General features: G+C 62.2%; 2 protein-coding genes across 2 annotated transcripts in view; both read right to left on the bottom strand.

The window, feature by feature from the left end:
- Positions 1-496: 496 nt before the first annotated feature.
- LOC115401533 (solute carrier family 22 member 2-like) lies at positions 497-5,777 on the bottom strand. The gene is given in 9 exon segments (XM_030109781.1): positions 497-609; positions 723-833; positions 836-936; positions 2,417-2,517; positions 2,597-2,711; positions 2,777-2,945; positions 3,053-3,207; positions 3,483-3,586; positions 5,373-5,777. Coding segments are annotated over 9 exon segments (1,374 nt in total).
- Positions 5,778-7,998: 2,221 nt separating this feature from the next.
- igf2r (insulin-like growth factor 2 receptor) overlaps positions 7,999-15,707 on the bottom strand; it is a 33,224-nt gene continuing 25,515 nt past the window's right edge. The window contains 14 exon segments of the mRNA XM_030109780.1: positions 7,999-8,673; positions 8,763-9,059; positions 9,734-9,803; positions 11,073-11,143; positions 11,145-11,220; positions 11,342-11,528; positions 11,597-11,778; positions 11,953-12,099; positions 12,242-12,359; positions 12,731-12,870; positions 14,431-14,665; positions 14,768-14,920; positions 15,128-15,350; positions 15,429-15,587. Coding sequence (XP_029965640.1) covers positions 8,527-8,673; positions 8,763-9,059; positions 9,734-9,803; positions 11,073-11,143; positions 11,145-11,220; positions 11,342-11,528; positions 11,597-11,778; positions 11,953-12,099; positions 12,242-12,359; positions 12,731-12,870; positions 14,431-14,665; positions 14,768-14,920; positions 15,128-15,350; positions 15,429-15,587 — 2,205 coding nt within the window. The 3' untranslated portion in view covers positions 7,999-8,526.

Genomic DNA, 15,707 nt, shown 5'->3' with positions numbered 1-15,707 from the left:
ACAACAACCACAACAACAACAACAACAACAACAACGTCACTCAGCGTGGAACACACCGACACGCCCAGGTTCCTGCAACAACAACCGCAACAACAACAACAACGTCACACAACGTACAACACACCGACACGCCCAGGTTCCTGCGACAACAACCGCAACAACAACAACAACAACGTCACACAGCGTGGAACACACCGACACGCCCAGGTTCCTGCAACAACAACCGCAACAACAACAACAACAACGTCACACAGCGTGGAGCACACCGACACACCCAGGTTCCTGCAACAACAACCACAACAACAACAACAACAACAACAACGTCACACAGCGTGGCGCACACCGACACGCCCAGGTTCCTGCAACAACAACAACAACGTCACACAGCGTGGAACACACCGACACACCCAGGTTCCTGCAACAACAACCACAACAACAACAACAACAACAACGTCACACAGCGTGGAACACACCGACACGCCGCTCCGCGGGGGGCTCACCTGACGAAGGTGGGGTAGAGCTCGGTGTTGACGAACACGACCATCTCGAAGGCCATGGTGATCCCCAGCCGGCCGATGCAGGCCACCACCGTCTTGAACCAGAACATCCCTGCAGGAACAGGCGGAGCTTCAGCCCAACGTTCCCGGTCCGCTCCCGGTCTGTTCCCGGTCCGTTACCGGGGCGTTCCCGGGGCATTCTGGGTGGGTCCCCCTCGGACTCACCGTCGGGGATGAAGGCGGTGGCGAAGCAGGAGATTCCGGCCACTATGTTGGCGGCGGCGAACGGGAGGCGGCGTCCGATGCGCTCGATGGTGAAGAGGATGAGGAAGGCGGCGGGAACTCCACCAGGCCGGAGATCAGGAAGTCGATGTAGACGTTCCCCCCCAGGATGCCCAGCCTCATGATCAGGCCCTGGTAGACCACGGCGCTGGTGAACCTGAGGCAGAACCCAGAGAACAGCTTCATTCCGCGCCGCTCGCCTTCCTTCTGAGCTCACAGACGAGTCGGCAACAGTCGCAGAGACAGAACACTGAACATTTCACGATGGTAAAGGAACCGCGTGGAACCGGTTCTTCATTTCAGAGACTCTTCAGCCCAGACTGAAGCTCTGGTTCTTTTTGGTCTAGGTCCCGGTCCGAGTCAGGATTCTAATGGTCCTCGTCTCAGTCAGCATTAACCTGGTCATAAACTCAGTCCTGATTCCCATAGTCCTGGCCACAGTCCAGCTTGGACTGGTTTTGGTCCAAGTCCAGTTTCTCCTGGTCCCATTTAGGATTCCCTTGGACCTTGTGTCAGAAAACATTCTCTTGGTCCTGGTCTCAGTCCAGAGTTTCCTGGTCCTGGTCTCAAGATTGTTGTGATTCTGGTGTTGATTAAGGATTCTCCTGGTTCTGGTCTTGTCTTGGTATGCTCTGGTTTTGTCTCAGTCCATTCTGGTCTTGGTCTTGTCTCGGGATGCTTGGGTCTTGGAGTGCTCTGGTTTTGGTTTAGTCTTGGTATGGTCTTTGTATGCTCTGGTCTTGGTCTGCTCTGGTCTTGGTATGCGCTGGTCTTGGTCTTTTCTTGTCTTGGTACGCTCTGGTCTTGGTCTTGTCTTGGTATACTCTGGTCTTGGTCTTGTCTTGGTATGCTCTGGTCTTGGTCTTGGGATGCTCTGGTCTTGGTAGGCTCTGGTCTTGGTCTTGGTCTTGGTATGCTCATGTGTCGGTCTCGGTCTTACCTAGGTATGCTCTGGTCTTGGTCTTGTCTTGATATACTCTTGTCTTGGTCTTGTCTTGGTATGCTCTGGTCTTGGTCTTGGGATGCTCTGGTCTTGGTAGGCTCTGGTCTTGGTCTTGTCTTGATATGCTCTGGTCTTGGTCTTGGATGCTCTGGTCTTGGTCTTGGTCTTGGTATGCTCATGTCTCGGTCTCGGTCTTACCTAGGTATGCTCTAGTCTTGGTCTTGTCTTGGTATGCTCCTGTCTTGGTCTCGGTCTTGTCTTGGTATGCTCTGGTCTTGGTCTTGTCTTGGTATGCTCTAGTCTTGGTCTTGGTCTTACCTAGGTATGCTCTGGTCTTGGTCTTGTCTTGGTATGCTCTGGTCTTGGTCTTGGTATGCTCTTGTCTTGGTCTTACCTAGGTATGCACTGGTCTTGGTCTTGTCTTGGTATGCTCTGGTCTTGGTCTTACCTAGGTATGCTCTGGTCTTGGTCTTGTCTTGGTATGCTCCTGTCTTGGTCTTGGTCTTACCTAGGTATGCTCTGGTCTTGGTCTTGTGTTGTATGCTCTGGTCTTGGTCTTGTTCTGTCTTGGTCTTTGGAGCTTTGGTCTGGACTCTGACGTTCTGTGTGGATTATTTGAGTAGTCTGGTGGACCTGGTGACGGCCGGCTGTGGTGAGGTTCTTGTGGTTCTTGTGGTTCTTCAAGCGAACTCACCAGTTGAAGCTGAGGATGAAGGTGTGCTTCCTCATCCTCGGGGTTCTGATCAGGTCCATGAAGGAGGCGCTGGTGGAGTCGGCATTGTCATCCGCCAAAGTCTGGAACCGAGGTGAGAACATGGAAACCCATGAGAACCACTGGCGTCCCGGTCCGGAGCGGCACCGGAACCCGCAGTACCTCAATGTTCTTGGACAGGGTCATGTGGTTCTCCTTAGCCATGGCCTCGGTGATCGCCACGGCTTTGGACTTCTGGTTCTGAGAGAGGAGCCACCGAGGAGACTCCGGGATGAACCTGATGGAACCACAAGAGGCTGGTGAGCATCTGGAGAACATCTGGCCCTGCCGGGTTCTCCTCACCAGTAGTAGGACAGGAACAGGATGTAGGGGGCGGTGATGGCCACCTGCAGCCAGCGCCAGTCCGTGATGAAGTAGGCCAGCAGGGGGAGCAGGAGGATCCCCACGCTGAAGAACATCTGGTAGAGAACCCCCACCGTCCGGCGGTACTCCACCCCCACGATCTCCGTGACTGAGAGGAGAACCAAGGAGGAAGATGCTCTATGAGCTGATGTCAGAGGAGGAAGATGCTCTATAGTCTGATGCCAGAGGAGGAAGGCGCTCTATCTCGGTTCTTACTCAGAACGTATCCCACCACCCAGCCTCCTTTGACCCCGAAGCCGAAGAAGGTTCTAAAGACCAGCAGGGTGGCGTAGTTTGGCGCCACGGCCACCAGGATCCCCATCAGGCCGTTGAGAACGTTGGACAGGAGGAAGCTCACCTTCCTGCCGAACCTGAAGGAACCACAGGGGGGTCAGGGGTGCGGAACACAACAAGAACTGAACATAGAACCCACCGAGGAACCCAATGAAGAACCGTCTAAGGCACCAAATGTGGAACCCAATGTCAAACCATTGAGGAACCCAACATGGCGTTCAATGTGGAACCCCATGCAGAATTCAAAGTGAACCCCTAGTGGAATCCCCTCTGAAACCCCATGTGGAACCCAACATTGAACTCAATGTGGAACCCGACATGGAACCCCGTGTGGAACCTGCCCAGCCCTCACCTGTCGGCCAGGTACCCGGTGGCGATGCTGCCGACCAGGAAGCCCACGTTGAGGGTGGCCTGGTAAAGGTCCACCAGCCACGAGTTGGAACACACCAGGTCGAACTGAGAGCAGAAGCAGACACAGAACCTCAGCAGGTCTCGGTTCTCAGGAGAACCTCCTCCGATCCACAGCATCGACTGATAAAGAACCGCGAGAGACGCAGCAGAGTTCCACCAAATCCAGAACCCGGCCCAGAACCCCGCGGAGAACGTTCCCCAGGCAGAACCACCTTCACACTGTCACAAACCCGGGTTCTGTTTCACACTCTGAACTCCACCCCCCCCCCCCCCCCCCCCTCCAGCAACCTCCTCACAGCTTGAGTCCGTCTCCCTGGCCTCCCTCTCTGCTGCAGTCAGACTCCTGCAGCCTTCAGCTGTCCTCCGACTGTCTGTCCTCCGACTGTCTGTCCTCCGACTGTCTGTCCTCCGACTGTCTGTCCTCCGACTGTCTGTCCTCCGACTGTCCGTCCTCCGACTGTCCGTCCTCTGTCTGTCCTCCGACTGTCTGTCCGTCCTCTGTCTGTCCTCCGACTGTCTGCCTACCACCTCCTCCAGGATCCAGGAGTCCTGGCTCCAGTTCCCCCTTCCTCCTCTCATTAGTCCACAGCCTTCTGTCCTCTGGTCGTGTCCCCCCGGTCTTCAGGCTGGCTGTGGTCCATCCTCGACCCTCTTCCCCTGCAGACTTCAGGCCGTCTCCAGACCGCCGTCCTCTCCAGAGCTCTTCAGCGTGGACTTTACTCCCAGCTGCAACCGTTAGATACAGATAACAACCTCTGAAGAATTCCAGTCCGGATCCAGATCTGTCCACAGCACCTCTTGTGCCGCCCCCCTCTCCTGTGGGGTGCCTCAAGGCTCCATCCTGGGCCCTGTGCATCCTGCCCTGAGGAGGTCTCATAAATACAGTATCTCCTCCACTGCTCTGCAGACGACGTCCAGCTGTTCCTCCCTGCTGCTCTCCAGCCTCTGCTGGACTGCAGCCAACTTCCTCAACCTCAACGAGGAGGAGACAGAGGTCAGAGGTCAGAGGTCATTGTATCTGGCAAAACCCCTCCAGCTCTTCACGCTGCACCCTGGGTTCTCTGCCGGGAACTCCAAGCCAGCCGTCAGGACTCGGGGTGTGATCTTTGACGGTTCCTTCAAGTTGGAGCAGCAGATCAGTCGTCAGAAGAAGTTTTTCCCCCCCCCCCCCGAGGCCTCCGGCGGACTAAAGCAGACCCCCCAGCAGGGTCAGCGCAGCCATTCGCCTCCGTCACCTCTCACCTGGATTACTGCAGTAGTCTTTACTCCGGTATCGGAAAAACCCGACTCCTCCGCCTGCAGCTGGTCCAGAACTCTGCCGCTGGACTCCTCACCTGACCCAGAAGACTCGCTCTCATCCCCCCGGTTCTCTCGTCGCTCCACCGGCTCCCGTCCGCCACCGCATTGATTTAACATCCCTCTAACAGTTTTTAAATATCTCCCCCCCCCCCCCGCCGGCCGATCTTCTCCGCCCTTCACCCTGTCCAGAGCGTTACGGTCAGCTGACCAACGCCTTCTCGCCGTTCCCAGGTCCAGGTTAAAGCCAGGGGGGACCGAGCCTTTTCTGTGGACCCCGAGACTCTGGAACCCCCACCCCCCACCCCCCCATCCCAGTCAGTGTTTTAAATCCCTGCTGAAGACCCTCCTCTTCTCTCAGCCTTCAGCTCGGCCCGACCTCGTCTTTGGTCTTTCTGTGTTGATTTTGAGACGCTCTACTGATAGTTTATTAGTTTGGACGTTCCGCCTCTGATCGCCGTTGTTGTTCACACCGTGAAGCTCGTCGGCTCGGCCGTCTGTAACCCTGCTCTATGGACGGACGGACTGGACTGACCTCGGTGACGAAGGAGCGCCGGCCCTCGTAGTCGTACTCCCAGCCGTGGCCGCAGGCGGCGGTGGGGGTCCCGGGTTCGGGTTCCAGCTCGCGGGGGTCGCAGGTCAGGCCGGTGCGGTTCCAGTCGCGGTCGTAGCGCCGGCAGCCGTCGGGCCGCGGTTCCCCGGTCCCGTTGAGGACGGGCGCCGGGAGGCGGCGGCCGTCCTCCGGGCTCCAGCCGCAGCGCGCCGCCAGCGCCGCCGCCGCCGGCTCGGCGCAGCGGTGGTCCGGCGTGAAGCCCTGGAACACGATGCCCACGTAGACGCCGGCCCACGGAACCGACACCAGGCAGAACAGCAGGAAGATCCTCCGCTGGCAGCGGCCGAACGGCCCCGCCTCCTGCAGCACGTCGTCGAACGAGGTCATGGCCGCTCTGAGCGCCGCTCGCCGCCCGCCGGCCTTTTATCCGCCCGCCGGGGTCGGAGGTCGGCGGGGCGCCGGAGCGAGGAGACACTTTGTTTTCTCAGGAGGAATGCAGAGCGGGACGGGGCGGGACGGAGACGGAGCGGGGACGGAGACGGAACGCCGAGGAGAACGTTGGTCAATCAGTGAACAGACGGCAGCCGGTTCCAGGAAGCAGCCAGCCAGGAGACGCACGAGGGACACGAGGGACAGGAGACACATGGGAGACGCACGAGATGCAGGAGACACAGGAGAGGCAAGACACATGAGACACACGAGGGACACAAGAGACATGAGACAGGAGACACACGACACACACGAGACAGCAGCTCAGAGACAGGAACTCAGTCTGGAACCCGGAGTTCTCCGAAGGACGTTCTGAAGGACAGACCATCAGAACCAGACGGTCCTCTGTCCCCTCCAGAGTCCAGCAGTGAAACTCAGACCGGGTCCAGGACCCTCGAGTCCGAACGCGTCACTGAAGTCCAACTAGAACCAGTTCAGAACCAGAACCAAGTCTATCGGTCAACTTCATCAACTAGAGCAGAGAATCTGACAGATGGTCCCCTCAGGGGAGATCCTGATCCCAGATCCCACATCCAGATCCTGATGCTACACCCAGACCCCACCCAAGACCCCACTCAAGACCCCATATCTAGATCCTTACCCAGATCCCACCCCAGCTCCTACATCCATATCCCACCAAAGATCCCACATCCAGATCCCAACAAAGATCCCACATCCAGATCCCAACCCAGATCCCACATCCAGATCCCAACCCATCATTGGAATCAACTTGATCCAGGTTTTTCAGAACCAGATTTAGGGGAACGTTGTCCAGCTGCAGGCTGAGGTGGAACCAGGTGGAACCAGGACAGAGAACCAACAGCTGATCTCATTTATTCAAACAGTCAAATTTTTACAACATTTCTTCATTAAAAAGGAAAACAGGCGAAGAAAACAGAAAGACAACAATCGTACCATCGGAGAACCGCGTTCCCCTCAGTCCAGAGTCCGGAGAACACCGACACGCTTCAGGACGGAACCCACGTGGAACCCGCTCCCCCCGAAAACAGAAGACCGGGTCCCACTGCCGCGCGGCGCCTGAGGTCCGTTTCCACGGCAACCAGTTCTGCCCGTTTCCATGGCAACGACTAACACTGAAAACAATGTAGCTAAGGTGCGTTTCCCTGTTTCCATGGAGACGGAGCACTTTCGAAAAGCTCTGTTGGTCACCTGAGGCGGTTACCGTGGAGACGGGGCCTCGGATCCTGGAAGAACGTTCCGGTTCTTCAGAAGAGATTCCTGGAAACTCCGATAAAACACCGAGGTTCCGATAAAAACACTGACGAGAACCGAGAACCCGAAGAACAACCTGCTACATGGAGATGCTAGCTAGTTACTGCGGCTAATGCTAACCTGGGTCCTGACCTGGTTCTAGACCGGGTCCAGACCGGGTCCAGACCGGGTTCTAGACCGGGTCCAGACCTGGTTCTAGACCGGGTCCAGACCGGGTTCTAGACCGGGTCCAGACCGGGTTCTAGACCGGGTCCAGACCGGGTTCCATACAGGGTCCAGACCGGGTTCCAGGTGGACCACAGAGGGGGAACACTGATTTCTTCAGGAACTGGACTCTACAACTGATCTGGATTCTCAGAATCTTTTATTTTGCTGACATGAGAACCAAAAGGTGGCTCACTGGAACCGGATCAGCTGGACCCAGGGACCAGGGAGCGTTGTGGACCCTGGAGGTCTGGCGCGAGGCGAGGAGCAGGACTGTTTGCTCAGCTGCTCGCTGTCGGCAGAACAAACCAAAACAAACGCAGCAGAGCTCTCCACCAATCAGGACGCTCCGCGGCCCCAAGCCTCAACCGGAACCTCGAGAACCTCCAGCCTCAGTCCGACTCTGCTGAGGAACTGCAGAACCCCAGAACCACCGGGGCCCCGTTTCCACGACGACAACCCAAGTCAAAACACACCGAGGTCACAATGTTCTCTCAGGAATGTTCTGTTCCCGGAGACGGAGTGTCTCCCCCCGTCTCCATGGAGACGGAGTGTCTCCCCCCGTCTCCATGGAGACGGAGTGTCTCCCCCCATCTCCATGGAGACGGAGTGTCTCCCCCCGTCTCCATGGAGACGGAGTGTCTCCCCCCATCTCCATGGAGACGGAGTGTCTCCCCCCGCCTCCATGGAGACGGACTGTCTCCCCCCGTCTCCATGGAGACAAGTGTCTTTCCCCGTCTCCATGGAGACAGTGCCTTTCCCCGTCTCCATGGAGACAGAGTGTTTCCCCCCGTTTCCATGGCAACGGAGCCGGAGTGTTCTGCGTGGTTCTGAGCAGTGTCCTCATTTAAACGGAGCGTCTTCCTGTGAATCGTTGCCGTGGAAACAAGCAGGTTCTGGATCAGCGTGTTCCGGACCAGCTGGAACACAATCTGGACTCTAAACTGGTCCCAGACCCGGTTCCAGACCCATAGTGGACCCGGGAGTCAGCAGGTTCTTCGCTCTCAGTGTTTTTATTGGAAGCCAGTTCTGGATTCTTGGACAGGATCGGAGGAGTTTTCACCAAAACCCGTTTGAGCTGAATCAGAAAAGCGAGCGGATCCGGATCCGGACTCGAACCCTGAACCCTGGACCCGGTCCGGGTGGTGGGTCGGAAGAACACAGTAATAAATAAGAAGGCCTCGTGGGTTCCGGAGCGTTCAGGACCAGTTCACACCCTCAGCAGGTCCTCGTCGCTGTCGTCCTGGTCGCCGGCCGCTGGGGGCGGGGTCAGGCCCGGGGGGCGGGGCCTGACGGTCCTGGTCTTCCTGCTCCCCGGGGTGTCCAGCAGACCCACCAGGTCCTCGTCGCTCTCCTCCTGAGGACAAGCAGAGGGGGGGTCAGCAGGGGGGGGTCAGCAGGGGGGGGGGTCAGCGGGGACGGGGGGGGGCAGCGGTGGCAGCTGACCTGCAGGAAGATGCTCCCGGTCCCGGTCCCGGTCCCGGTCCCCGTCCCCCGCAGCACCCGGACGCCCGGGACGCTCAGCACCTCGTCCTCGCTGTCCTCCTGCTCGTCCAGAGAGAACGAGCGCAGCCCGTCCGTGTTCACCGGCTTGGTCCGGATGTGGCCGTTGCTATGGTGACCGCCGCCCCGGCGGGAGGGGGCGGAGCCGGAGGGGGCGGAGTCGGCTCCAGTGGGCGGGGCTTCCAGCTCCTCCATCAGCCACTCCATCTCCTCCTCGCCGCCGTCCTCGTCCACGTTGACCTGAGGACCGTTTCCATGACAACAGGACAATCAGGCATCGATTCCATGACGACACTGTTTGGTTCCAGCAGTCGTCCTTTTAACGTTTAACGCTCGGGACTCGTCTGGACTCGTCAGAAACTCCTCGGCGACTCATCGATGAGGGGGACTCACTCCTGGGGGGACTCGTCAGGGACTCAGTGGGGACTATTGGGGACTCGTCAGGGACTCAGTGGGGACTATTGGGGACTCGTCGGGGACTCAGTGGGGACTATTGGGGACTCGTCGGGGACTCAGTGGGGACTATTGGGGACTCGTCGGGGACTCAGTGGGGACTATTGGGGACTCGTCGGGGACTCGTTAGTGACGTTTTGGGGACTCGTTGGTAACTCACCAGGAACTCGTCAAGGACTTGTCAGTAACTTATCAGGGACTCGGGGCGTTGTCGGGGCGTCCTTGGGAACTAATCAGGGACTCGTTAGTCACTTGTCAGGGACTCTTCATGGACTATCCGCGAACTCATCAGGTCTCGTCAGTGACTCGTCGGGGACTTGTTGGTAACTCACCCGGAACTCGTCAGTAACTCCTCAGGGACTCGTCAGTAAGTCGTCTTGGACTCGTCAGTACCTTATCGGGGACTCGTTGGGGTGTTGTCTGGGCGTTGTCGGGGACTCTGCTGCTCGCCCCTCACTCACCTTGGAGTACTTGTAGGAGACTCGGGTTCCTCGTCGACAGCAGCTGGAAACTTTCTGCAGAACCAGAGTCCTGCAGGGAGACGGAACCGTCAGCAGGGGGTTTTCCTGGAACCCGTTCTGTCCAGCAGGAAGCTCTCAGACTGACAGGCCCCGCCCCCACCCCCACCACAGCAGCGCCCCCCGGTGCCAGCAGGGCCCCCCGGTGCCAGCAGGGCCCCCCGGTGCCAGCAGGGCCCCCCGAAGCCAGCAGGGCCCCCCCGAAGCCAGCAGGGCCCCCGAAGCCAGCAGGGCCCCCCGGTGCCAGCAGGGCCCCCCGGTGCCAGCAGCGCCCCCCGAAGCCAGCAGGGCCCCCCGGTGCCAGCAGGGCCCCCCAAAGCCAGCAGGGCCCCCGAAGCCAGCAGGGCCCCCCCGGTGCCAGCAGGGCCCCCCGGTGCCAGCAGGGCCCCCCGAAGCCAGCAGGGCCCCCCGAAGCCAGCAGGGCCCCCGAAGCCAGCAGGGCCCCCCGGTGCCAGCAGGGCCCCCCGGTGCCAGCAGGGCCCCCCGAAGCCAGCAGGGCCCCCCGGTGCCAGCAGGGCCCCCCAAAGCCAGCAGGGCCCCCGAAGCCAGCAGGGCCCCCCGGTGCCAGCAGCGCCCCCCGAAGCCAGCAGGGCCCCCGGTGCCAGCAGGGCCCCCAAAGCCAGCAGCGCCCCCCGAAGCCAGCAGGGCCCCCGAAGCCAGCAGGGCCCCCGAAGCCAGCAGGGCCCCCCGGTGCCAGCAGGGCCCCCGAAGCCAGCAGGGCCCCCCGAAGCCAGCAGCGCCCCCCCGAAGCCAGCAGGGCCCCGAAGCCAGCAGCGCCCCCCGAAGCCAGCAGGGCCCCCGAAGCCAGCAGGGCCCCCGAAGCCAGCAGGGCCCCCCGGTGCCAGCAGGGCCCCCGAAGCCAGCAGGGCCCCCCGGTGCCAGCAGCGCCCCCCGAAGCCAGCAGGGCCCCCGAAGCCAGCAGGGCCCCCCCGGTGCCAGCAGGGCCCCCGAAGCCAGCAGGGCCCCCCGGTGCCAGCAGGGCCCCCGAAGCCAGCAGGGCCCCCGAAGCCAGCAGGGCCCCCCGGTGCCAGCAGGGCCCCCCGGTGCCAGCAGCGCCCCCCGGTGCCAGCAGCGCCCCCCGGTGCCAGCAGCGCCCCCCGGTGCCAGCAGGGCCCCCCGGTGCCAGCAGCGCCCCCCGGTGCCAGCAGGGCCCCCCGGTGCCAGCAGCGCCCCCCGGTGCCAGCAGGGCCCCCCGGTGCCAGCAGCGCCCCCCGGTGCCAGCAGCGCCCCCCGGTGCCAGCTCTTAATGTGGAGGGACGGAACAGGAAGCCACACGTCTCACCTGCGCTCCCGCTTGTAGAGGAGGAGTCCCAGGAGACACAGGGACACGCCCACCAGCAGCAACACCGCCGCCGCCGCCCGGCCCCCGCCCCCAAGACGAGGAGGCGGAGCCGCCGTCGTCGTCCCCGTCGCTCTGCGTGTCCACCGTTCTGCACAGAACACCAAGAACTGGACTCAGACCAGGTTCTGGACCGGACCCGGGCCAGGTTCTGGAGTGGGTCTAGACCTGGTTCTGGCCTGGACCCGGGCCAGGTTCTGGCCTGGACTCACCGCAGGGGGCACACGGCGGCGGTGTACCACTGGAACATGTAGCGACAGTCGCCGGTCTCCCTCAGGAACTCGGGGATCCCGGCGCCGGCCTCGGGGCTGCAGGAGAACGTGATGCTGGTCGACACCGTGGCGTTCTCCTGCCGGCCGCAGTCCGAGGCGGACGGGATGACGGCGTCCAGGCCGGCTCCTGGAGACAGACGGAACTCAGTCCGGGTTCCGCGCAGAACCGGCTGGACGGCGGGGAACGTCTCTGACCTCTGATGAAGAACTGGGCCCGGCCGGCGGACCCCACCGGGCGGCGGAGCGGCCCGTCCTCCTTGTCCTGGCAGACGGCGGCGTCCTCGCAGCCGGGCGGCGGGTGGGACAGGCCGGACAGCTGGACGTGGTAGACGTAGCGGTCCCCGTTGGTGCGGACGTCTCCGGACGCCCGGTGGTAACTAGGCAACCAGAGACAACGCCACCGTCTGAGGACGAGCTGAGCAGGACCCGATACAGACCACCGTCCGAGTCACCGCGACGGACCACTGTCTCAACTAGTCCCTGACGGTCCTGCGAGTCCCTGACAGTTGTGCGAGTCCCTGAGGGTTTTTCGGATCCCGGGTCTGGGGTACCTGTGGAACAGCGCTCCCAGACTCAGAACCGTGCCGGTCTCAGGAACCCGGATGGTTCCGTTCATCATCTCCACTTCCTGCTGCTTCACGGAACAAGCAACCCGGGTGGACCAGCTGATCAGGAACCGGCAGGAGGACGGGTCCAGACTGGACACACACACACACACACACACACACACACACACACACACACACACACACACACACACACACACAGAAAGATGAAGAATGAAGCCTGTGTAGTACTGTGGACCGGTCTTGGTTCTGGTTGTGGTTCTGGTTCTGGTACCTGACGAGCGCCGGCCGGCCCACCGTTCTGCCGCAGCTGAGCCGGATCTCGGCCGAGGCCTCCACCTCGTTCCCGCAGACCGGGTCTCCGGCCGAGTAGACCACCGACACGTTCCCGTCTGCAGACGGGGAGAACAGCAGAACGTCAGCACCGGAACCCGTTTCCACGGCGACCCGCGCCGCTGCCGGTCTACAGGCTCTGTTGCCGTGGAAACGGGGTCTGCTGAGAACTCTGAACCCGCAGGGGGCCGACGTTCCACCAGGCTGCAGAACCGTTCTGACATGACTGGGAAAGTGGTAGAACCTGAGGAGAACCCTTACACAGACCCTCTGAGCAGAACCGCTCCAGAACATGTTTAGATCCTCTGTACGGAACCTCCTGAGAACCCGTCTAGAAGCTGTGCAGAACCCACGAGGAACCACTGTGCAGAACTTCTCTAGAACCCATTGAGAGAACCCGTGTGTGGAAGTGTGCAGAGCCGCCCCTCACCGGTGTAGCTCAGGTTCTGGGTGTAGACCCGGCCCAGGGTCTGGGTTCTCCCTCCGGCCGCGGTTCTCCGGCACACGGCGGCGCCGTCCGGACAGCCGCTGGGCCCGCCGTGGACCGCCTGGCACAGGTTGATGTAGTACCTGGAGAACAGCAGGCGGAGCGTCAGGCGGAGCGTCAGGCGGAGCGTCAGGCGGAACGTCAGGCGGAACGTCAGGCGGAACGACAGGCGTAACGTCAGGCGGAACGACAGGCGGAACGACAGGCGGAGCGACAGGCGGAGGGTCAGACGAACGTCAGACGAACCTCAGGCGGAGCGCCAGGCGTAACGACAGGCGGAGCGTCAGGCGGAACGACAGGCGGAGCGTCAGGCGGAGCGTCAGGCGGAACGACAGGCGGAACGACAGGCGGAACGACAGGCGGAGCGTCAGGCGGAACGACAGGCGGAACGACAGGCGGAACGACAGGCGGAACGACAGGCGGAACGACAGGCGGAACGACAGGCGGAGCGACAGGCGGAGGGTCAGACGAACGTCAGACGAACGTCAGACGAACCTCAGGCGGAGCGTCAGGCGGAGCGTCAGGCGTAACGACAGGCGGAACGTCAGGCGGAACGACAGGCGGAGCGTCAGGCGGAACGACAGGCGGAACGACAGGCGGAGCGTCAGGCGGAACGACAGGCGGAACGACAGGCGGAGCGTCAGGCGGAGCGACAGGCGGGAGCGTCAGGCGGAATGACAGGCGGAACGACAGGCGGAGCGTCAGGCGGAGCGACAGGCGGAGGGTCAGACGAACGTCAGACGAACGTCAGACGAACCTCAGGCGGAGCTTAAGGCGTAACGACAGGCGGAACGACAGGCGGAGCGTCAGGCGGAACGACAGGCGGAGCGACAGGCGGAGCGTCAGGCGGAACGACAGGCGGAACGACAGGCGGAGCGTCAGGCGGAACGACAGGCGGAACGTCAGGCGGAACGACAGGCGGAACGACAGGCGGAACGACAGCGGCGACAGGCGGGGGTCAGACGAACGTCAGACGAACTTCAGACGAACCTCAGGCGGAGCGTCAGGCGAGTCAGCGTAACGACAGGCGGAACGTCAGGCGGACGACAGGCGGACCGTCAGGCGGAACGACAGGCGGAACGACAGGCGGAGCGTCAGGCGGAACGACAGGCGGAGCGTCAGGCGGAACGACAGGCGGAGCGTCAGGCGGAACGACAGGCGGAACGACAGGAGCGTCAGGCGGAGCGACAGGCGGAGGGTCAGACGAACGTCAGACGAACGTCAGACGAACCTCAGGCGGAGCTTAAGGCGGAACGACAGGCGGAACGACAGGCGGAGCGTCAGGCGGAACGACAGGCGGAGCGACAGGCGGAGCGTCAGGCGGAGCGACAGGCGGAACGACAGGCGGAGCGTCAGGCGGAGCGTCAGGCGGAGCGTCAGACGGAACGACAGGCGGAGCGTCAGGCGGAGCGTCAGGCGGAGTGACAGGCGGAGCGTCAGGTGGAGCGTCAGACGGAAGGACAGGCGGAGCGTCAGGCGGACCGACAGGCGGAGCGTCAGGCGGAACGACAGGCGGAACGACATGCGGAACGACAGGCGGAACGACAGGCGGAACGACAGGCGGAACGACAGGCGGAACGACAGGCGGAGCGTCAGGCGGAGCGACAGCCGGAGCGTCAGGCAGAACGTCAGCCGGAACTCACGTGTCTCCGCCGTGGCGGAACCTCCAGGGCTCGGTGAGCGAGGACAGCGGCCGCAGGTCAAAGGTCAGGTGCCGGGTCACCAGCTGGCAGGGCAGGGTTCTCGGGGGGCAGCTCAGCGCCGTGCGCCACTGGAACGTCGCGGAACAGCCCGCCGTCTCCGACAGCAGAACCGGAGAACCGCGGCCCGCCGACTCGTCACAGCTGAACAGGATGGAGGAGCGGCGCTGCCCGGAGCCTGGGGGGGACGGAACACCGTGAGGAACCGCAGAACCGCAGGATGGAGGAGAACCACAGAACCCCCCCCCTCACCCGGGCTGCAGAACCCCCCCCCCCTCACCAGGGCTGCAGAACCCCCAGCGCTGGTCCCGGTCGTAGTTCTCTGTGGTGGAACACCAGCTGCGGTTGTCATGGCGACCGTCTGTGGTGCAGGACGAGTACGAGTTCTTCAAGAACACGAAGGGGAACACACACTCCTCGCCCTGCAGGGTGGCTGACACACACACACACACACACACACACACACACACACACTTAAACATTCAAGTACTTTGCAAATCAAACTTTGGACGGGGGGGGTTCTGGGGGGGGGGGGGGTTCTTGTCTGGCCTGGGGGGTTCCTGCCTATTGGCCTTGGGGGGGGGGGGGGGGGGGGTGTTCTTTCCTGGGGGAGGGGGATGGGGGTTCTCAGGGTTCTTACCTGCGGGGCAGGGGTCCCCCCCCCCGTACTGCATCAGCACCGCCTGGCCCCGGTGGTTGAAGTCCATCTCCATGGCGGACCCGACCCCGAAGGAGGCGGCGGACCGTCCGGGTCCGGGTCCGGGTCCGGACCCCCCCAGCCGGCACACCGCCGCCCCCCTGCAGGCCGGCTCCGACACCACACCGCACACACTGAGCAGGTACGACCCGGAACCCGTCTGGACCTGGAACACAGACCCGCCGCTTCAGAGGAGCCCCGGAACCAGGACCGGAACCAGGACCAGAACCGGGACCGGACCCACCTGCTCCTGGCCCCCCAGGCCCGACAGGTCGAAGGTGAACTGCAGCCGCGAGTCGTTGAGCCGGCAGCCGGTGGTCTGGGTCTGGTCCGAGCACACCAGGGGGGTGGCCCAGCGGAACAGCAGGGAACAGCCGGAACCCGACGCCAGCTGGGGGGAACCCTGCAGAACCGGACCAGAGAACACGGGTCAGACTGGAGAACCCTGCAGAACCGGACCAGAGAACACGGGTCAGACCGGAACATGAGGGGCCAGCAGCAGGTTCTCTCTGGAGAACCGGGA

The sequence above is a fragment of the Salarias fasciatus genome, chromosome 15 (assembly GCF_902148845.1).
Source record: "Salarias fasciatus chromosome 15, fSalaFa1.1, whole genome shotgun sequence".
NCBI lineage: Eukaryota > Metazoa > Chordata > Actinopteri > Blenniiformes > Blenniidae > Salarias > Salarias fasciatus.
The sequence above is the reverse complement of the archived record's forward strand: the minus strand, read 5'-3'. Positions and strand labels throughout refer to the sequence as shown.